The 22624-nt window shown below is 41.0% G+C and overlaps 1 protein-coding gene across 2 annotated transcripts; it reads right to left on the bottom strand.

Moving 5' to 3' along the window:
- Positions 1-1737: 1737 nt before the first annotated feature.
- On the bottom strand, positions 1738-17242 carry SFPQ (splicing factor proline and glutamine rich). Of its 2 annotated transcripts, none has more exons than XM_030869718.2 (12): positions 16302-17242; positions 15419-15607; positions 14754-15055; positions 14555-14650; positions 13464-13660; positions 13279-13363; positions 12834-12951; positions 12376-12424; positions 12174-12295; positions 3374-9709; positions 2747-2835; positions 1738-1827 (listed from the first exon to the last, which is right to left on the bottom strand). In XM_030869718.2, the coding sequence occupies exons 1-10, from the start codon at positions 17121-17123 to the stop codon at positions 9572-9574; spliced, it is 2118 nt and encodes a 705-aa protein (XP_030725578.1). In that variant the 5' UTR covers positions 17124-17242; the 3' UTR covers positions 1738-1827; positions 2747-2835; positions 3374-9571. The 2 variants fall into 2 exon arrangements, with proteins under 2 accessions (XP_030725578.1, XP_030725593.1); XM_030869733.2 differs by having other exon boundaries at positions 3374-3421.
- Between the last annotated feature and the right edge of the window lie 5382 nt (positions 17243-22624).

Raw genomic sequence — 22624 nt, 5'->3', positions numbered from 1 at the left:
CAGGGATTCTTAATCCTATTATAACATCATGTTAAGAGGTTATGGAAAAACTCAAAACTTTTTGGCCAAACCAATATACAACTTGTCCAAGTTAAATGGTCTCTCCCACGAATCCCAATCCTCAGTCCTAAGGATCTATTACTAATTTCCCCTTGTGGACTCCACAGTCTAAAAGCTTACCAAAATTAACAATTTCCTATTCTCTATAAAATATAAAAATCCTGGACCTGTTGCCTGTGAACCCTGATGACTACTAAATTTATTTGAAAATGCCACATGCTCCTTTTTTGTCTTCGTGCAAGTTCATTTATGTACACCCACCTTTTACCCCAATGAAGAAAAAGTATGTTCATCCTATTGATGACCAAACTGCAGTTCAGGCAACTTGCCAGATAATGCAACTGGGCAAATTTCAGAATACTTGAACTCCAGTAGCAAGACCCCGTAACTCCTAACCAATATATTATACTGTAGATTTTTGCCTTGAGACCCATAAAGATGCTAAGCAAGCTGGCAATCAGAAAGGAGTAACAGGGCTTCCCTGGTGGCGCAGTGGTTGGGAGTCCGCTTGCCGATGCAGGGGACGCGGGTTCTTGCCCGGTCCGGGAAGATCCCACATGCCGCGGAGCGGCTGGGCCCGTGAGCCATGGCCGCTGAGCCTGCGCGTCCGGAGCCTGTGCTCCGCAATGGGAGAGGCCACAACAGTGAGAGGCCCGCGTACCGCAAAAAAAAAAAAAAAAAAAAAAGGAGTAACAGTTGAACCAAGACATGGACTCAGATGATTCTTGATTTGGGATCTCTCATTTGCCTCTCTGAAGATATGCCAATCACAGATAATCAGAATGATTATGAACACTTAGAGCAGGATCTTGGGCCTCATCCCTGGTACTGACTATACACAGCTTTTCAAAGCAAATTCCATGGGACCAGTGACTGCTGTTGCTTTCAACTCTCTCCCTTTGCAGTTACAAGGGAATTCCCCAGTGATCCAGTGATTAGGACTCTGTGCTTCCACTGCAGGGGGCACAGGTATGATCCCTGGTCAGGGAAACTAAGATCCTGCAGGCCATGTGGCACGGCTCCCCAAAAAAAACAAAACCAAAAAAAAACACCAAAAAGCAAACCCCGAATTACTTTTAATACGTACCTCATATTAATTTGGTGTGAAAGATCCCTTTAACAATTTGTCAAGTTTTAATGAGAGCTTCAAGAATGGAGGGGGCAAGCAGATTTTATAGCAAATTCCAGAATTTTACACTGCGTATAAAATTCAACTCCACTTTAAAGAAATTGCTACTCAGGGTAACCAAAATATGGTTATTTGGCAAGACGCAATTCAGTCTCTACTCGTTAGTGAAGTAATGTCTTGACTACCCATAACCATAATCTGATAATCCTTTTGTGATATACAAAATGCTTTTTAACTGCTAATCACATGGTAATCTCAGGAATAAAACTTACTAAGACTGAAGGCAATTTTAAAATAATGATGGCTAAATCAGGTGAGTTTGATAGTGTAGGGCCATCAGGTTGATTAGTAATTAAGAGCTGAAAGCAGCTCTGCCAAAAAGGCCTCAAGAAGTAGAGTCCTAAATTATGTAGTTTGTTTTATACTTACAACATGGAATGACTTTTTTAATGTCACCTAGAAACAAGTTGCTGACATATACAGAAAATTCTGGAAAACGGAAGAGTCCTCTAGTTAAAAACAAAACCAAAACAAATGGAAGGACAATCTGATTTTAAAATGTCTTTATTAAACAACAGGTTGTTTTATTCCTCTTTGCTCTCTTCCTCACTGGTTTTCGGGACAGAGTTCACCGGATCCTGTCAATTAAAGGAAACAGTTACTCCAAAAGACCTAAGAATCACATATCAAGGTCTCAAATATTTATCAGCATCAACCAAGTAAACTTCCTAACAGCAAAGTAACATTAATCAAGGAATGTGGTAGTAATAGTATTTAATGATCTCTAGATAACTAAGGATTAAAGAAGCAGAAATGATTTTAATATCAGACTCACCCAATGAGTTTATTAAATTTTACTTCCATTTTCTACAAGAACTTTCTTACAAGGCAGATCTCTAACATTCAAGACACTCCATTAATTGGCACCCTCTTTCTAGGTATAAGATATAGCCTCAATTCTTCCATTTTTGTTAATTTCAAACTGATTATGACAGCCCTTTATACCTAAGTGATACCTTGAACGAATGCAATTTCTGTAAGATGAAGGGACAGTAAGGTACCATCTACAAGTCACCTTTTTGTAAAAAAGTTTTATTGGAACACAGTCAAGTCCATCTGTCTACGACTGCTTTCCAGCTAGAACAGCAGAGTTGTTGCCAACCCTTCTAGATCATCTGTATTTATTTTTTCTTCCATCTATTCTCAACTATAGGTAATCCCACCATTTAACTATCTGATGAAAAACAGGGAACTTCAAATCTTCTGAACCTTCTTCTACATGGTCTTAAGGACCCAGAGATGAATACAGATATATATTTTTATTTAAAACTTAAGTCCTGTTTTTGTGAGGCTTTAGCCAAACAGACAAGGTCTACCACACCTCAGAAGGCTGTAAAAATGTTTAAATATTTAAGCGTGTGCTATAAAAACATATTTCCTGTAAGAAAGTTTTAACGTAGAATAAATTAAAATGAGATATCCACACAAGTAGTTATTTTTATACCACCCGAGAGTCCTCCTGAAGGCAGTTTACAGAGTAAGAATCACTCAACTCACCTAGATATTTCATCAGTCTAACAAGTTGTAGCTTTCCTTCTTGATCAGCTCATGCTGTGTGATGTCTTGAGAACAAATATCTTATCCACCTATCATTAAAATATTAACTGTGTTAAAATAACATATTCAGTATATATTACATTTTTACTAACATGTACATTTTATTCTGACATCAACAGGTTGAATGAACCTGTTGAAAACAGGTTTTCCCTCCTACCAATGACTAGACAACTGTTCCTCACAATTTATTATGTAAAAAGGGATGGGATTTTGAATTGGTCCAAAGTTCATTTTAAGAGTACTGAAAATATATGTCTCCACTAATTCAAGCCTTCTTTTCTGATCTAAATCTTTCATCTTTTTCTTCTATTGTTTGACATCTTTGTAATAATTTGTAATAATTGGGATTTGTAATAATCCCAATCTTTTCTCTTTCCAACTCACATACACCCACACGCATGCACACACATTAAAAAAAAAAAATAAAGGTATTATCTTAGGAGAGGCGAACATCTTAAAAAAGAGTCAAACAGTTTTCACCCCACATAGCTAAATCAAATTATTTAACCATTAAATAGAAGTCAAACCCAAAATCCTCTACAGGTTAAACCTTCCAAGGAAACTTACTTCAACGGAATGAACACTCCAATATCAGCCAACATCAATCATTCTTACCTAAAGAATAATAAGAAAAAGTTAATATAAAAGACAAGGGCATAAAGATTTGAAAATGCTAGTTAATTTCAAAATTTAAAGAGTAAATTCCAGAGACAAAGATTGGGGGCAAGTTACAGCATAAAAAATAGGAAGAGACTTCATGGGGGGAAAAAATCTAAAATCATTCTGACGTAAGGTAGCAGTAGACACCTGAGTTCGAATGAGAATTGTATCCTCTTTAAAATACAAAAGCCTAACTGCATTTTCACCAGTCTGACCACAATGAAGTTTGACTGCAATCCAAAATATACTATCCCTTATGTGAAGGTATGTGACAACGTTTACCTTACCAAATGAGTTTTAACATCGGCTCTTTTCATATAAAAGCACGTACCCTGCTCCCCACCAAGCATGTCTTCCATTCTCAGGTGGACTGACCACCTTCAGCAGGAGTCCACCAAGAGAGCCCTCCCCCTTCCACAGTACACAACAATGCAGTTGTTATCCTGCAATCCTATATATTTGCCTCATTCTTTCCCTCTTAAGTCCTCACTGAGTTTTAAGTTAGGGCAGGGAAGCTATGCCTTATCGGGACAGCAAGGAACCTGAGTTTTTCTGAGGGAGAAGACATTCACCTTCACTATATATGCCTGGCAGGGCCACAGTGCACAAAAACCAGAAAGATCAGCCTTAATTCAAATTCCAGGTTTTTCTTCCTCCCTGATTATCAGCAACTGCCAAGGGTATATGAAATAGTTCCCTGTTGCACATGTACCATCCATAAGGGATACTATATCGTTTTGCATTCTTCCTCCATTCTCCAGATTATCCTATGCTGCATCCAGCCCCTTTTTCACCCTCCAAATAAATCTTTTCAGCACTGGTGTTCAAAAGCAACATTTTTATGTTTGATGGTTTACCAACTGTGAGCTTTCCACAGTTGAGACTTAAAAATTGCCAATCATTATCTAGCAGCAATGACAGATGATTGGGAGCAGCCAAATCCTCTGAATTCTTTCCCTAATAGGCAGCCATTTGAGAACTGCACTAGCTGACAGAGCACTGAAACATTATCAGCTAAAGCCAAAACCAAATAAAGGCCCAGAACAAACATCCTGGCTCTCTAAAACCTGTCCAAAATCATTAAGGGAAAGGCAGTAAATGCAGGACTGTGTATCATGTCACTGCAGCTGACAATGATTAACAATAGGAAACATGCAACCCCCATTAAGGTTAAAAGTCCAAAACTAGTCACACGCATCTCTTTATTGGGGAAAAGTGAAACTATTATGCATTCTTTGCAGGTTTTGCAACCTTATGTGAAGAGCACCCATTGCATTTCTTTCATCTTTCATAAAGCACCGGTACCTGTTCCAAGGGCCTAACAGTACGAAAATGCATTCTGGCATCACACCTCTGAACTTCCGACCATTCTCATTAAAAATAATTTTGGTTTGTAACAAGAAAAGACTATGAAATACAATGCGAGCACCTCGGTATATAGAGTTATTACTGAAACCCATTTATCCCCAGCTTTTTGACTGAGTGATTTTTTTTAAGACCCTCTGCACTAAGATTCACAAATTACAGCTACATACAAATCAAAACTAGTAAGAATTGACTAAAGTCACAGGTTTCTCATCGAAAGTGCAAAAGCCTATGCATCGAGATAAGCAGAATGAAGCAAAATTACCCCCCCACCCCAATGATGTCCATATATTGTAACAAGTACATTCTCTCAAAATTGTTATTGACTGTTAAGAGACAAACCTGCGCTTTTATTTCTAAACAATCACTGAACCACGGTAGCAAGTGCTGGCCACCGACTTAATGGATTATGCCACAGGAAAACCCCATCAGGGATGCATGCCAATTTAGTGACACTCTTGTCACTAATACTGAGCATTATGTTTGATGTGCACTGTATTACTAATATAGAGAGCTAAACTAGTCACCATTTGCTCTTTCATCTAGCAGGAGAGTCAAGTCATTTGGTTGAATGGACTACGTATTAAAGTACAAATTTGTCCCCACCTTGTGAATCGCTTGCCAAAGAACAAGCCATTTGTCTTGATACAATGAAAGAAAATTCTCATAGTCATGAAGAGTTTTACCAACATTTATGCAAAATAAACCAAACTTTCCAGTTACAGAGCAGAAAACATTATACACGAAAGCTGTTTCTCATGCATGCTAGCTAAAAACCAGTTCATAGACCAAAGTTCAGTTGAATTGAGGTCTGGAACAACAGTCGATGCAAAGCTTAAATCCTAAGCAACAAAGGAAGGTGCTTTTGAAGACTTACTGTTTTGGTAGTCGAACAGTTTGGATTGTAACATCACATCCCTAAAGCTAAGGGAACCAAATTCAAAAAGCTACTCTGAACATTTGCAGTTATCCTACAGAATACGACGAAGTCTTATGATTGGGAAATGATTCCCAACATGTATTCAATAGGCAAGTCAACATGCCACACCACTTTCCCCCAGGTTTAGAGTATAAACATATTTAGACAAATCACAGAACTTGAACTATTCATGTTAGATTCCCATCTATGCCCCAAGTTAGTAACAGAGGTGTTCCGATGGAGCCCATTTAAAAAAATTTTTAAATCACATTACAAAAAAAACTGTACTTTTAGTCTTAATTCACTCAACCTGCAGAGTAATTACCAAGATTACACTCAAACTGATATTGCTGACCTATGAGCAGGTCAGTTTGCTACAACAGAAACTAATTATCACATGCTATACAGTCTGTGTCAAGATGCTTAAAAAGCACTCTTACTTCCGAAGTATGGTATGGTCCCCTCCCCCACACCACTGATGTGTTTCATGTTATCTTCAGTTACAATGCAACTAAAAACCACACAACTGAATCAGATATACCAAATAATCAAGTTTGCACTTTTTATCTGAGAACTGCAACAGCACTGAATTCTGCCTGACAAATTACAGCTCTAAACCCAAACCCACGCAGTTTTGATATAAGCTAGCTTTATCATACAGGTGTTAGGTGCTGCACTGTAATTTCATTGTCAGAAGTATGATGTCAGAATGCCCACGGAATAAAAGTACATAGCAAGTCACCAAGTTAGATTATATTGCTTGTTACCTACCTGTATGCAGTCGGCAATGAGAATCTCGGAGCAAGCAGGAATACTACATCCGGGTCCTAATGTCCATTGCCATTTGCGGTACTACGTTCCTCACAGTTACGCACTGCAGAAATGCTGGCTAAATGCAGTTATGTAGCAGGCGACTACTTTAATAGTGCATAATTGCAGTCCAAGAACACCAGAAAATATTCCGCCACAACTTAGTGGCTTGCCCAAGAAAAGCCAAGTCTCTAAATTTTTATCTGCCATAATATGCCACTTATAAAAATTGCACAGGCGTAACATTACAATTTCCCAAATTATTATGTTTATATTAGTGGTATAATACATCTAATAAAGAGTGGTGGGGCTTATAGTATTTCTTAGAAGTTTACCTAAGCAAAGAGGATTATGGTTTCACTAAACGTTGAGCCAATGGGTTAAGTTTCTAAAACACCTATTAAATACACTGGGATCTCTTAGAGAATGCAGTTTTTAAAGATTAGGAATTGTAAGAGGAGTAATAAGTTTAAAAACAATCAGTGTTCCTCTTAAAACAAAATTATGAGAGAAAGTGGAGGAGGAAACGGGGGCAGGTGGTTTCTTTAAATGAGAAAAATGGCTAAAATACTTCAAAAGTACTACTTTCCCTTTCCCACCCCCAAGTTTCATAAATCAGCTTTTAGGAATCTACTTTTAAAGATGATTCAAATTCCCATTAGGCTAAAAACTATCATATACATTCCAAGACTTGTTGAAAGTCTATTTGAGTAGCTTACGACCCTTGGTACGCTGCTGTTTCAGTGATTAAAGTCAAAACTTAGTTGAAACTAAGCAACATTACTTGCTAAACAACGTTTAGCAATTCTACACAATAAGGCTATCAAAACCACAACTTTCAGGAGATTATCCATTAGCATCCTTCACCACTCTTCAAAGGTACAGTACTACCAAAAGCTTATTTTAGGGGTCTGTGCCAGCATCCCTTATAAAGAAAGGCATGTAATCTGAAAAATAAACTGAAACATTAATTTTATAGGCAGATTTTTCCATTTCCCCACCAGCCCCCGCCCACACATTCAAGTTCACCCTCTGTGGGTGTCCCATGAACACCCCTTATTTTCTTATCATTAGTGGAGTCCCTACCATACAATTCAATCAAATTGTAATGGACTCCTTTCAAATCAAGACCCTTGTTTCCGGTACAGAAAATCTCATACATTATCACCAATTAATAACTTGACTTGGGACAAAACTTCCTCATTGATATAATTCTGGTAGAACTACTCATTTCCAAGTGTCTTGGTGAACAGAAATAATGAACATTTTCTAATGAGATTCTCTCCCTTAATTAGTACACCAGGTACCTGTCAGTCACACAACCAGAATTCGGTGGCATGCCTTTATACTCCACTAGTGTTTTACTTTTAGTATTAACAGGTTTCCTATGCACGAGTGCTCAATTGTTTCAACAACAGGTTTCCCTTTGTACTCAGGCACAATACTAAGCCTTCAGTATTTAAACAAAGATTTGGTTTAGAATTTTACTTTTGCCAATTAACACCAACAGAGGTGAAAAGGAGGAAGACACATTCCATAGTAAGAGTTCTATAATGTACAAATTTGAATGGAAACATAACTAAGAACAAAGCCAAACCATTCAGTTACCTTACCTACTACTTTTAGGAAGTTATTCCTCTGCTAACAATATAAACATGGGAAAGCAGGTTCCCATTGTACTAACAGACAACAGTAACGATCTATTTTATTAATAAGTCAAAATGTCTCTAATGAAAGGAGATTCAATGAAGTTGACAATAAACTGACAACACCATCGAAAAGCTCCAAAGCTTTATGGTGGGAGGAAAGGATATTTGTACTGTGTAGCATGAGCAACTCTCCAGATTTAGTGCTACATCAAAAGGAAACTATGGAAAAACACGTTAAAAATATTTCACAGTAAGTATAGTTCTCTGCAACCCTATTTGTTATTAAGTCACTACCAGCTCTTAGAAAAGAAAATAAGTTTTTTTTATAGTCCTACAGATTTTTGCCCAACAGAAGTACCACAAGGAGATGTAAAAGTTAGAGTACAAATGTATACATAGCCAAACCTACTTTATGATGACTATACCTTACTTTCGAGTTTAATTATTCAGACTAAACCCCATCTTTATAAATCACTTGAAGTAATACATGAAAAGACTTCATGTTTAACAATCTTTAATTCAGATGTGAATGTTCAATACAAGCCGTTCGTAGGGCTTGGGACTCGTTCTTTAAAAAACAAGAATGGAGGAATGCAACAAAATGATCTTTCCACTTGTTCTTCAGAAACTTTCAAGGAAAGGATAGATCATAGGGCCGTAAAAGATCCATTTAAGTCATACCCACTTTCTCCCCCTACCAATAGTCTTACACCCATTCCATAATCTTAATACACATTCCTGAATGAAGATTTACAGTTCAGCTTTGCTTACATAGCCATTTGAAAATACTAGCACCGGCTTGCTTCCTATAATGCCAAACAAATCAAATCATGAAACTATTCAATATGCATTTCTTCTTTTTAAAACAAGGGGGTACTTAAATGTAGAAAGCAATACTTAGCCTACAAATACATTTCCCAGAAATGGCATATGCCACTCAAAGGCCTAGACACTCTTATGCTTTCCAAGTGGAACACCTAGCCTAATGTGCATAGAAGCATGAATGGCAAAGTTGAAGATCAAAATCTTAACTATTTTTTCTATTTATTTGAAGCACAGTAAAAAAAAAAAATTGGTACACTTTGGAAATCAGTGGCACAAGGTACACTGCCATAAATTGAGGGACATTATACAGTTAAAAAAAAAAAAAAAAAGGAAAAAAAGGAAAAAAAAATTCCCCTGTTTCAAACACTGCATTACATAATTTTACCTGCCCAAACAGACCATTTACAAATATTAGGTCAATAAACTGCTAACATCCATAAAAAGGTAGCTTTCTTACTAAAATGCAAGAATTTAAAAGATTGCTATCTAAACAAGAAAAGACAAAAACAAACTGGAATGAAAGCCTAGATATCACATCTAAAATCGGGGTTTCTTGTTTGGGCCTTCATACTCTTCTCTCCCTCTACCATATCCTGCCGGAGTTCCAGGCCCCATTCCTCTAGGACCCTGTCCACCCACAGGTCCCGCACCTCCCTGCCCAAAGCGCTCAGTACGCTATTGGAACAGTTAAGTAACAGTTCATTATATGTAGTTGATGTCCATGTGTGTTAAGTAAATATTTTAGAAGGTTCCGTAGTCAACGTTCGTCGATACAATCACCAATGAGTCGATCCACAGGTACCGGGAACATAGAAAGGAAAAAAGGGTAATTTGAAAATTAGTTTACGATAATACATGCCTTGTGGTATGTTCCCACTTGAGCCATTCTCATACACCTGTTTCAAAGAATAGATCTTCCCTGTAGTGCTAAAAAATTTAAGAATTAGTGCAGATGTGAAAACCCATTCCAAAATGAGTTTTAAGAAATTTCACATCAGATTAACCCACTGAAAAGCTTACACACTTCTCACTTTCAAGGTCTGAACAGGAAATTTAATTTCCAAGTAAGCCTAACAAGCCCAACCAGACAGATTCAATTCACTCAATGAAGTGACAAAGACCTACTCACCAGTTAGTGGTATGTGCTGCATAAGAAACCTTGTGCTTTTCAAGATCTTAAGACACATCTGCTAAGTTGCAGAAACCTTAAAAGGTTCAAAGTTTTAATAAAATGCTACCAGACTACAAAAAGAAAAAGAATAAAAGACTAATAGATTTAGTCACTTAACCGGCACAGTAACTTGATTTAAAAGTGTGTTGCCATATTCTCACAGGTATACCACCTTCAGAGCCATCACTGTATAACCAGAGACAATTATGTTCACAGTACTGTTCTCTACAATTGCAAATTGACTGTATATACAGCCCACCCTCATAACAGCCCAACTTTCCCCTTAGGTCTGTAAAAAGTCCACTGACAGTTATGATTCCGTGTTTTGGGTGTCTCCCAAACAGCATTAACACCAAGCTTAAGTGACTGCAATAAAGCAGGACTTCATTATTCCACCTAGTTTTAGGTACTTCTAGTCCTAGAAACCTATGTTCCCAAACAGAAAAACCCTACAGATATGCAAAAGCACAGCAGCCTGAACTATCTTTCAAATTCTATTTAAAACAGACCAGTTATTCTGAGTATTGCTAGGAAAAAAACAAAACAAAACCCGAAAACCAGAACAAAAACCCCCCAGAAACTAAAACGGCATCAGGGTTTAACTGTTCCCATAAATGATTTCAACATGCTTCCTACAAAATACTACAGGGTTACTACAAAAATACTAAATCCTAATCCTTCAAACTATTTCAAAATCCTAAAATTCTTAGGTTTTCAGCGCGTTGTATTGTATGTTTTATCTCAAAAAGGTAAAGAGGAAATTTGGGGGTTTTACAATTATGTTATTACAGTATCTTAGAACCCAGGAGCTACATGTCACATGGACTACAGAATCTTAACTGTGGGAACATCATGTCAAATTACAGTTACAAATCTGATACATACCTACACCTGCCTATTAAGAAGGATATAAACCAAAATGTTACCCACATTATTTTTAAAATTCAATTTGAAGAAAGCTAACAGCACTACGTTTAACCCAACCAGCTACTTATGATTCTAATTCTCAAAAGCCTTAAGTAGAGTTTAAATAGATGAGGCCCCATTCTAAATCCTTATGTTCTTATTTTTAAAATGAATCTAGTGAGCTATATGCTGCAGCTTCCCTCCTTTGCCAAAAGCCTGTAGGTGAACTAATCAGATTCAATTCAGTTGTGACAATGTACTTTTCTCCAAACCCACCTCTACAGCCAATACTCAGTTCTTCTAAGGATTGTAAAGTCCTAATACAGCCACTCAGACCAACTCACTTGGTTGTTCTAAAGTATCCTGACAGACTATCTGTACAGCTAAAATATGACAGCATCAAGAAGGTTCAGATCAAATGCACACAACTAGTATGCTTAAAATTATCATTGACTTTTGCTACCCTGTAGCAAAACAGAGATGTCAGTTTATTTTAGAAGGTACACCTACAGACAGGCCCAACAGGTGGGAAACGACGAGTCCGAAGACTAAACAATTCCTTTTTCATGGGTAGAAGTCACACCAAATATAGGTCAAAGTCCTACACATTGCTAAAACATGCCTAAAGCTACAAACAAGTCTGATTCACACTTTTGGCAAATACCAGCTTAACGAATGACAGCTTGCCATTTGATTACTCTCACGTGGATGTAGAATAATGTTACATTATCTAACATTTAGAATTTGGATTTGCCATGAGCTACAGTGCAAAAGTACACAAGCAATATAATGGAAAGCACCTAAGTCTACTTATTGCCAAAGATAATTCCAACATACTACTAAAAGCATTGACTTTTTGTTGGCAACCTTATCTGTTTAGGTTACCACATTGAGTTCTTCTATGTTGCCAAAGTATTCCTCAATACTACGATTTACATGATAGGGGAACTAAAAGAGGTCCAGTCGCCTACTTAAAAACAAAAACAAAAACAAAAAAACACACACACATAAGTTGTGAAAACGAGAATTTCCTTTTGAACTATGTCCCACAGGATACATTACCATGTCGCTTCCCATCATGGAACCACTCATTGTTGCCGGTGGAACTCCAGGATTAGCTTCATAACCTATGCCACCACCACCACCTAGAGGTGGAAATTTCTGGCCTCCTGAACCATAGGGATCTAGGAAACAAAAATGCTGGTTACAACTCAACCAGAATACTGCTCTTCAGTGGTATTACTAATTTAATTTTCATTCTTACCTCCCATGTTCATTGCTCCTCCACCGCCCATTCTCATGTCTCTTTCTCTCTGAAAGAAAAAAAACCCGTTCATACACCTGTACTAAATCCATACCAAGCATTCTTGAATACAAAAGAATTTCCAAAGTTTAAAAAAAAAATTGTTTTTCAACTTAAGGGAAAACAACAATAAGGTAATTTTAAAAATCAGTAATCTGAAACCAGGTGAGACTCCATTATCAAAAGACCTATAAAGCAAGCTTCTTCCCAACCAATGAAATCTTTTGGCCCACCCAAGGAAAAGATAAAACTCAAAGGAAAAGGCATATCAATCATAATACACCACCTGGGTTAAAAAGAGAAAAAATGGCAGAATAGCTATAATATGAAAGGTTATATTTAACTGAATAAAATTTCATCCTAGATGTCTACAAACTTTGTAGAAAACTCCAATTACACTGCAAAAGAAGTTTACTTACCGGATCCATGTAGCCCATCCGGCTATAACTTTCCTCTCTTTGGCGTCTCATTTGTTCTTCCATCTCACGTTGACGAATCATCATCTCTTCTTCCCTCCTACGTCGTTCCTCCTCTTGCCTAGAAACATTCATCAAACATAAAAACTAAAGTTTTATCCACATTTTAAAAATTCAATTTGAAAAAAACTAGTAGTTTGCTTAAGAGCATTACAAAGTCTAGGTTAGAGCAAATACACACAAAGGCTGGGACAGTGACTAAGAAGAGCCCTAAAAGTATTTCAGCAAAGTAAGTGAGCCTTATAACAAAAATCTTACACTCTATTTCAATTTAAGCATTAAACCAAAGCTGCCACAGTATTTAACACCTCTGTATTTCATCTGACTCACCTGCAAAATTTAGGTACACTTAATGCAGAAGCAAAGACTTAATTTAACAAGATTTTACCTCAACTGCATCTCTTTACGTTTCTGCATTTCTTGATTGTGAAGTTCTTCCATGCGTCTTAATTCTTCCTGGCGTCTCATCAGATCTGAACATTGGAAAATTTTGTCATACATTCACATTAGTGAAATTCTAGTAAGTTCAAAAGGCAAACGACCCTAACGGTAATATTTCAGAGAGTCCTTTACCTTGACGCAAAAGATTTGCCTGATGCTCATGATAGGCATCTTCCATTTCACTTTCCAATTTGTCCTTTGCATCTTTCATGTTTTTTTCAACTTGTTCCCGCTGCTGTTTTTCCATTTCATCCAGGGACTTCCACCTCTGAGAATACTCATACTCAAATGTGCCATGCTGGGCAAAACGAGGAGGGGTTTCTCTCTCCCTGACAATATTTAAATATGAACCAATTTATAGATGCACACAAGAAATATATCTGATTTCCCCTAAAAACAATGGTCACTTCACTGGCCTGTTACTGCTAAGAAATACTGAAAGGTACAGATCACCTTGATTCTTAATAAGGTATTTTTACAGCAAAAACAATACATGTTCCAGAAAGACATAGTCAACAGTAACATGGGCACTGAAGATAAATCCTACCTTCCTCACTTTCTATTTCCCTAGCCAAATTCTGATTCAAGAAATATTTTTTCAACCCTTAAAAATGAGGATACCGGGCTTCCCTGGTGGCACACTGGTTAAGAACCCGCCTGCTAACGCAGGGGAAATAGGTTCAAGCCCTGGTCCGGGAAGATCCCACATGCCGCGGAGCAACTAAGCCCGTGCACCTCAACTACTGAGCCTGCGCTCTAGCACCCGTGAGCCACAACTACTGAGCCCGTGTGCCACAACTACTGAAGCCTGTGCACCTAGAGCCTCTGCTCCACAACAGGAGAAGCCACCACAATGAGAAGCCCACGCACCGCAACAAAGAGCAGCCCCCACTCGCCGCAACTGGAGAAAACCTGCGTGCAGCAACGAAGACCCAACGCAGACAAAAATAAATTAATTAAAAAAAAAAAAGAGGATCCTTACAACACATCCTAACAACCGTTAAGAACAAAACAAGAATGCATGTGGAATATACCTACCTCAGAAACAACACTAGGTATTTGAGTAACTGCTTCAAAACCTCTAGCTTTCTGAGCCTGAGGTTTTCATTATGCCCATCCATTGCAAAGAACTTTGCATATTTTAAGCAAAATTGAAAAATTACTCTAGCAAGTTCTCGTTTACACTTAAATTAAGAACTGCCCAAAAGTTCAACAGATCTTACTTTTGATACATTGGATTCTTCTGTGCAAGTTTTTCAGGAAGACCATCTTCATCATCTAACTGTTCAAGGGGTTCCACAATGACTGGACGAGGAGTTCTAACAACAAAAATGGTTCCATCTTAATTTTGTTCCAGTTTCATTGCATTTTCTTCATACAAGTTAATAAATAAAAGTTATTGGAATAAACATAAAAACTTACGTTGTTAGTAAGAAAACACCTTCACTGCATCTTTCAAATGCTTTTCTTGCTGCTGGTTTAGAAGCAAATTCAACAATGCCTTTCCCTGTAGATCTTCCACGATCATCCACAATTACAACAGCCCTTTCAATAGGACCAAACTGACTAAAGGCTTCTTCCAACAGTTCATTGGAAACATAAGGTGAAAGATTTCGAACAGAAAGGGCAGCAGCATGTGTGGCAAATCGAACCCGAAGCTGTCTACCTCTCATGGGTGTATCATCAAGTTCAGCTTTAGCAATTTCAGCTAATGCTCTAGATTCCTGAAAGCATCAAGACATACAGTCACGTTAATGACCTCAAAACTGGCTACTGCCCACCCTAAAATTGCCATAAGCCTAACTTCCGATCCTATTCTTCTGACAGCTCTCAGCTCAACTATCTCCAGACAGCCCACCCTGACACCATTCAGGGGAGGCAGGTAAATACCTTACCCACCCACTCCCTTCCTTTCTTAGATACCAACAATTATGCACTGTACAACAGCTGCAACTTTTGTGTGAGTGATGAAAAATTTAAAAACTAATTTATTCTTGCTGGTTTAAAAAACACTATGTTTGTTGTAGGAAAAAAAGACCCTTTTAATTCCACCAAAAAAAAACACAAACAAAAACAAAAAAACTCACAAGCTTAATAAATCCAAATCCTTTGCCTTTGTTGATAAAAACTTCTCCTGGTTCTCCATATTTAGCAAATAATCTTTTGAATTCATCCTCCGTGATATCAGCAGGTAGATTACCAACAAACAACCGACAACGCTGCGTGTAAGTTTTCTCTCCAGGCCTCCTCAAGAGAGACAAGTTGGCTTTAAACCCCTAGTGAAAAAGGAAAGGAATTTTCAGATACCAGTTACCTCTGCAAATAGGAAGACCCAATAATAATTTTCGTTTTTCCCAAACTGGGTATCTTACAGTCAAGTTGCTCTCCTGTTCCATTTAAAGTCAAAGATGCTACTACATTTACGGGATTTCCAATGTAATTAGTCCGAACATCAAAGACCCTAAACCATCCAGAACAGTCTCGAGAACAGCCACAAACCTCTCTATAGAGTAGACTCTATATCAGGAACCTCGTCAGCGGTTTATGCTAAATGTCAAAATCAAAATCATAGTGGGCAAAAGTTAAAATGGTGGTGGGAGATTAAACAAAGAAAACGACCAAAATTCCGTTGTCGACAAGCCCTGGGCCTGCGCGTGTAAGACCAGGACTACCTCGATCTCTCCAATCCTCCACCCTATTCTGGCTCCCAGGATCCACTAGCTTTAACAAGGCCCACCATAGCTTCTCAGCGCCTCCTTCCGTCAGTTCTCCGCCAGCCGGGAGGCCTAACCCGGGGTGGGGGGGGACAGCTGGCAGACCCGAGCCGTCCGCCCCTCACTGCAGCAGCCGGCCCCGCCCCCCCACCCCCGGGCGCAGGCGCCCTTTCCGGTCTCCAACAAAATGGAGGGCGGAAGGGGGGGGCCGCCGCCATCTTAGGGAAACCGACCCGTAGCGCAGGGAGACACTCACCTCGGAGTCAGAGATCTTCTCCTCACTGCGGCCCCCGGGCCCGCCGGGTGGCGGCCCTTGGTGGTGCTGCTGGTGGTAGGGCGGGTGGTGTTGCCGGCCCCCGCGGGGCTCCCCGCCGCCTCGGTGCGGCGGCTTGGGGTGGCCGCCAGGAGTGCTTAGGCCCGGGCCGCCTACGGGCTTCGGCCCGCCTGGCATTTTGCCGCCTTTGGGGCCGCCGGCTCCTGGGCCCTGCTTAGGCCCGGGGCCCGGGACCCCCGCGGGTGGAGGTGGCGGGCCGCCAGCCTGAGGGGGGGTGGTGGGGACCCCGCTGCTCGGCGGCGCGGGCGGGGGCACCCCGGGGGGCGCCGAGGTGACAGCGGGCGGCGGGGTCGGGGTGGGGCCTGGCCCCGTGGGGGCCCCCGAAGTCGGGGGTGTGGCGGGCGGCGCCGAGCCGGAGGCCGGGGGAGCGCTGCCTACTCCGGGAGCAGGGCCGGGTCCCTGAGGGACGGCAGGCTTAGATGAGTCCTGTGGCGGCGGCGGCGGCTGATGCGGCGGCTGCGGATGCGGCGGCTGGTGCGGCGGCGGCTGAAGCGGCGGCGGCTGCTGTGGTGGCGGCTGCTGCGGCGGTGGCTGCTGCTGTTGCTGGTGCGGAGGCGGTGGCGGGATCGGAGGCTTGGGGCCGCCCTGGCCCGGGCCGGGCCCCAAAGGTCCGCGGTTCTGATTGAGGCCCATGCCGGGTGGCGGGGAGCGGAAATCGTGGAGGCCGCCGCGGCCGCCTCCCCCTCCGCGTCGGTGGAAACCGCCACCGCCACCGCCCCGACTTCGGAACCGGTCCCGAGACATGTCTGTGATCAAGGGGCGGTCGAGGCAGAAGCGAAGAAGACGTTCGGGGAACGTGGAGGCCACCTTGCTTCGCACAAGATGGCGGATGACACAGGCGGCGCGCCGCCTTTGTCCTCTTCTTATATAGGCCGGCTGGCACGGCCCCGCCTACTTCTCGATCTGTAGCTCCAAAAGCCAGTTGCAAGTACTGTACTTGATGACGCTAAGTTACGAGAAACTAATCTTTCCTATTGGCTCCCGATGAGAGGCGGGAGGCGTGGAGTGGTTGAAGTTTCCAGTCGGCCAATGAGCGGAAAAGGAGTTGGCTGTAGGCCACAGTGATTTGCTGGGAGATATTTGAATGGGTTCTCCAGAGCAATTTTCCCGTGAAAGCAAATAGCCAGGGCCCTATCAGCAGCTCCTAGGGAGAGATGTTAGAAGGCTCCTTCCTTTCTTGATTGCTCTTAGGAGCAGCCTGCTGGTATCCTTCCCCAGAAAGAACAGCAGTCTCTGGCTCAAAAGCATAAATGAAGTGCCTGCTATCTCTTCCACCTCGTGCTGGGCCAATAAAATTAGAGAAATAAAATCTTAACCGATTTCACACACACCATCTTACTGATTTTATTTTGGAACCTCATTGGAGTACTGGTTTGGTCTAGCAGTATAAATGGCTCAATAAGCTTCAGTGCCCTCTTTGTTAAAAGAGAAAGGCCTTGATTTTGTGTGTGTGTATATAGACTAGTAATTTACAAACACGAATCACAGAAAGAATTTAACATTTTTCTTAATTCTGCTACCTCAAAACACTTTATGAACAGATTAAGATACTTTAAAACTACAATATTAAAATATCTAGAATTGGGAGATTGGGATTGACATATATACACTAATATGTATAAAATGGATAACTAATAAGAACCTGCTGAATAAAAAAATAAATAAAATTCAAAAATATATATATATGGGGCTTCCCTGGTGGCGTAGTGGTTAAGAATCCGCCTGCCAATGCAGGGGACACAGGTTCGAGCCCTGGTCCGGGAAGATCCCACATGCCGCGGGGCAGCTAAGCCTCTGTGCCACAACTACTGAGCCCGCGTGCGACTACTGAAGCCTGCCCGCCTAGCGCCTGTGCTCCACAACAAGAGAAGCCACCGCAGTGAGAAGCCCGCACACCACAACAGAGAGTAGACCCCACTCACCACAACTAGAGAAAGCCTGCGCACAGCACCGAAGACCCAACGCAGCCAAAAATAAATAAAATTAATAAATTTATTTTAAATAAATATATATATATATGGAATCAACAAATGGACAGCATCCTTCTTACTTCAAAATCTCCAACTACTTTGAAGTGCATGAGACATTTCCCTTAATACCTCTCCTAGTTAGTGTCATCTATGGACCTTTCGGTGGATCATTCCTCCCTCAGTTAATACTAGCTCATGGCTCACTGTCTTTCTTTCTACTTCTGTACATCATTTAACATCTGTGTGGATGACCACCCAATACTCTGTTAATCCTTTACCTACTCACCTCCAACAATCTTTCCCTCCATCCTATGTCAGCCACCCCACCCACATCATATATAGTTATTCCTGTTTGTTATTGCCAGGAATAACATCCCTAAAAAATCTCTATTTCAAGCATCCCAACTAACATAGTAACTTTGATTCTTTGGCTTCGTCAAAACCTCCAAACCGGGACTCACCTAGCGGTCCAGTGGTTAAGACTCCATGCTCCCACTTTAGGGGGCATGGGTTAGATCCCTGGTGGAGGAATTAAGATCCCACAGGCTGCGTGGCCAAAAGCAAAAAACAACAAACAAAACGCCAAACCATTAAATGTATGACTTTTTCACTCTCTCTCACATTTTTATATTCATAACTTGTGTTAACCCAGTTTAGATGTTACGATTGCCACAACTCTTGTTTTTCTCTTTCCCCATATACTCACCTGGTAAAACCCCAATTCTGGTTGGACCAAAGAATTCACCTTCTTTAACAAGGGCTGAGGCTTTCACTTTAAATTTTGACCACGGACCAGAAAAGGGCATTAGACTTTCCCTGGCAATCGTACTGAATTTCTCTAGTAAGTTCACTTTCCCACTTCCAGAGATAGTGTATTTCATGCTTTCTCTGTTGAAACTCCTACACCCTCTTCTCTCACTCTACCATAAATAATGACTTCTCATAGTTCTTTGAGAAAACAAAAATCAGGATCATTCTCATCCAACTAGGAGCTACAAGCCTACTTGCATCTGCACCCATTTCTGACTTCCTGGTACCATGAAAGATGTGTCTCTGCCCCTACCAAAGGGCAAACCCCACCCCCAGTGCTGTGGATCCCACACCACCACCCCCATACCTTCTCAAGGATTTTTCCTTGCTGTACCATCAGTTACTTCTACTGAATCACTTCCGTCTTAAAAATAAACAAACCCTCCCTTTTACCCAGTCATCTCATTTCTTCACTCCTCTTTGCAACAATACTAAAACAAATTGCCCACACTAGAGGTCTCCATATCCTCACCTCTGTTTCCTCTTCAATCCAACTCAATCTGTCCACCCTTCTCTTAAACCTGAGAAGGATACCAATAAGCCACAAGTTGCCAAATCCAATAAACAGTTCTCGATGCTATCTCTTTTTACCTGTTAGCAGCATTCGACATAGGTGGTACTCTGTCTTTCACGAAACACTTTCCTTACTGGCCTCTGTGACACCACACCCTTGTGATTTTTTTCTTGCCTAAGTGTCCTGTCTCCTTTGCTGACTTCTCCATCTTAGGACCCCTAAATGATGAGATATTTCAGAGCTCAGTTCTGGGCCCGCTTTAACAACTAGGTTCTCTTATCTAGTCTCTTCAAGACTTCAAACACCATCTAAATGTTAATAATCTTTTTTTAAAAAGGGGTCTAGTTCCCCGACCAGGGATCGAACCCCTGCATTGGGAGCACGAAGTCTTAGCCACTGGACCACCAGGGAAAGCCCTAAATGTTAGTAATTTTTACATTTTATTACCATGGTAGGATAGAGCTCTCCTCTGAGCTCCCAACTTATCCAACTACTTATTAGACACCTACATTTGGAGGTCTAGCTGGCATATCAGCTCATGCTCATGATTTTATCAACCTATCCTGTTCCTTCCAGTGTTCCCCAGCATGATAAATAGCATTATATAGTTAACAACAACGATTTATCCTCTGCACAAAATCAAAAAATCAGTTCTACCTCCAACATATATCTTTTTTTTTTTGGCTGTGTTGGGTCTTCATTGCAGTGCACGGGATTCTCATTGCAGTGGCTTCTCTTATTGCAGACCACAGGCTCTAGGTGCATGGGCTTCCGTAGTTGCAGCACGCGGGCTCAGTAGTTGTGACACACGGGCCCTAGAGCGTGTGGGCTTCAATAGTTGCGGTGCGTGGGCTCAGTAGTTGTGGCACACAGGCTTAGTTACTCTGTGGCATGTGGAATCTTCCTGGACCACGGATCGAACCCGTGTCCCCTGCATTGGCAGATGGATTCTTAACCACTGCGCCACCAGGGTAGTCCCTGCTTTCCCAGTCTTATCTCTCTAGTTCTCAGACCCCGTCCACAGGGAGCCCTAATCTTTTCTTAGGATTTATCAAGTTACTTTGTCTGCATGCTTTTTGCCTCAAGCTATTTGGTCTTGCTGTTTGCTCAGCCCAAAGTGCTCTTCCCCCAACTTTCTGCAGTGTTATGGCTTCTTCATTCTTCTATTTCAGCTTGAATGTCACACAGAAAAGCCCTCCCTGCCTCTGTTACACCATCCTATATGTGATGTAATGTATATGAGATCTGTCTTCACAATTTGTAGTATTTATCTTGTTTATTTCTTCACTTGTTTATTGTCTGTCTTCTCTGTTAGGCTGGGATTCTGTCAACTTTTTTTTTTAATTTATGTATTTGGTTGCACTGGGTCTTAGTTGCGGCAGGCGGCCTCCTTAGTTGTGGCATGCAAACTCTTAATTGCGGCATGCATGTGGGATCTAGTTCCCTGACCAGGGATCGAATCCTGGCCCCTTACATTGGGAGCTCGGAATCTTAACCACTGCGACACCAGGGAAGTCCCTCTGTCAGAGTTCTTTAAGGCTGTACCTTTGGTACCTAACAGACATGAGGACAGTGATGCTTAATAAATATGCCGAATGAATGAAAGAAAACGTAACCGTTTTCAGGCTCTGGTTTCATCTCCAGGGCCTTGTCCCAAGGTCCTTCACTTTTCTCCCACACTCCTTAGGGAAGTTGTGAGGATTATGTGAAGTGTTTTAGGGAAGTTGTGAGGATTATGTGAAGTGTTTAGTATACTTGCTAAGTGCTCAATAAATACTAGCTATTGTTATGAAAAAAATCAGAGGCTCTTGAATGTTATAGCCCAGAAGACAAATTGAGTTCAGTAATGAAAGTCTGGATAGGGCTTTCCTGGTGGCGCAGTGGTTGAGAGTCCGCCTGCCGATGCAGGGGACACGGGTTTGTGCCCCGGTCCGGGAAGATCCCACGTGCTACGGAGCGGCTGGGCCCGTGAGCCATGGCTGCTGGGCCTGCGTGTCCGGAGCCTGTGCTCCGCAACGGGAGAAGCCACAACAGTGAGAGGCCCGTGTACCGCAAGAAAAAAAAAAGTCTGGATAGTGTATTCTTCTCGAAGAGGCAAGGTTTGTAATGACTTTTATTTTTTTTTATATAAAGCTTATTGAAGTATAGTTGATTTACAATGTTGTATTAATTTCTGGTGTACAACAAAGTCAGTTATATACATATATATATAATATATTCTTTTTCACATTCTTTTGTGGTTTGTCACAGAATATTGAATATAGTTCCCTGTGCTATACAGCAGGACCTTGTTGTTTATCCATCCTATATATAATACTTTGCCTCTGCTAATCCCAAACTCCCATTCCTTCCCTCCCCTACCCACCCCGCCTTGGCAACCACAAGTCTGTTCTCTATATCTGTGAGTCTGTTTTTGTTTCATGGATACGTTGATTTGTACTGTATTTTATTCTTTTTTAAAAATTTTGCTTATTTATTTTTGGCTGTGTTGGGTCTTCATTGCTGTGTATGGGCTTTCTCTAGTTGCAGGGAGCAGGAGCTACTCTTCGTTGTGTTGCACGGGTTTCTTGTTGCGGTGTCTTCTGTTCTTGCAGAGCACGGTCTCTAGGCACTTGGGCTCAGTAGTTGTGGCACGCAGGCTCTAGAGCGCAGGCTCAGTAGCTGTGGTGCACGGGCTTAGTTTCTCCGTGGCATGTGGGATCTTCCTGGACCAGGGCTTGAACCCGCGTCCCCTGCATTGGCAGGCAGATTCTTAACCACTGCACCACCAGGGAAGTCCTGGAATGTCTTAATATTAGGAAAGTGATTAAGATATTAGAGGAAAAGTATTAAGCTAATACATCCCATCAATAAATCAAATAAGAAAAAGCATTTGAATGAGAAAAAGGCATTTGATAAAATTCAACACTCACTGACTTTTGAATTTTTTTAAAATTTGGAACAGGAGGATA

This window comes from Globicephala melas, chromosome 1 (genome assembly GCF_963455315.2).
Source record: "Globicephala melas chromosome 1, mGloMel1.2, whole genome shotgun sequence".
Lineage (NCBI taxonomy): Eukaryota > Metazoa > Chordata > Mammalia > Artiodactyla > Delphinidae > Globicephala > Globicephala melas.
Note: the sequence above shows the minus strand (reverse complement) of the source record. Positions and strands in the feature narration are given on the sequence as shown.

Bases quoted from the DNA above. Each gene is read 5' to 3' on its own strand.
- SFPQ (XM_030869718.2), bottom strand. From the start codon at position 17,123: ATGTCTCGGGACCGGTTCCGAAGTCGGGGCGGTGGCGGTGGCGGTTTC. The intron at 13,661-14,554 runs GTAAGATCTGTT...AAATATTGTCAG, and splicing joins AAGAATCCAATGTATCAAAA to GGAGAGAGAAACCCCTCCTC. The intron at 12,952-13,278 runs GTAAAATCTTGT...GAATGTTTCTAG, and splicing joins CGTAAAGAGATGCAGTTGAG to GCAAGAGGAGGAACGACGTA.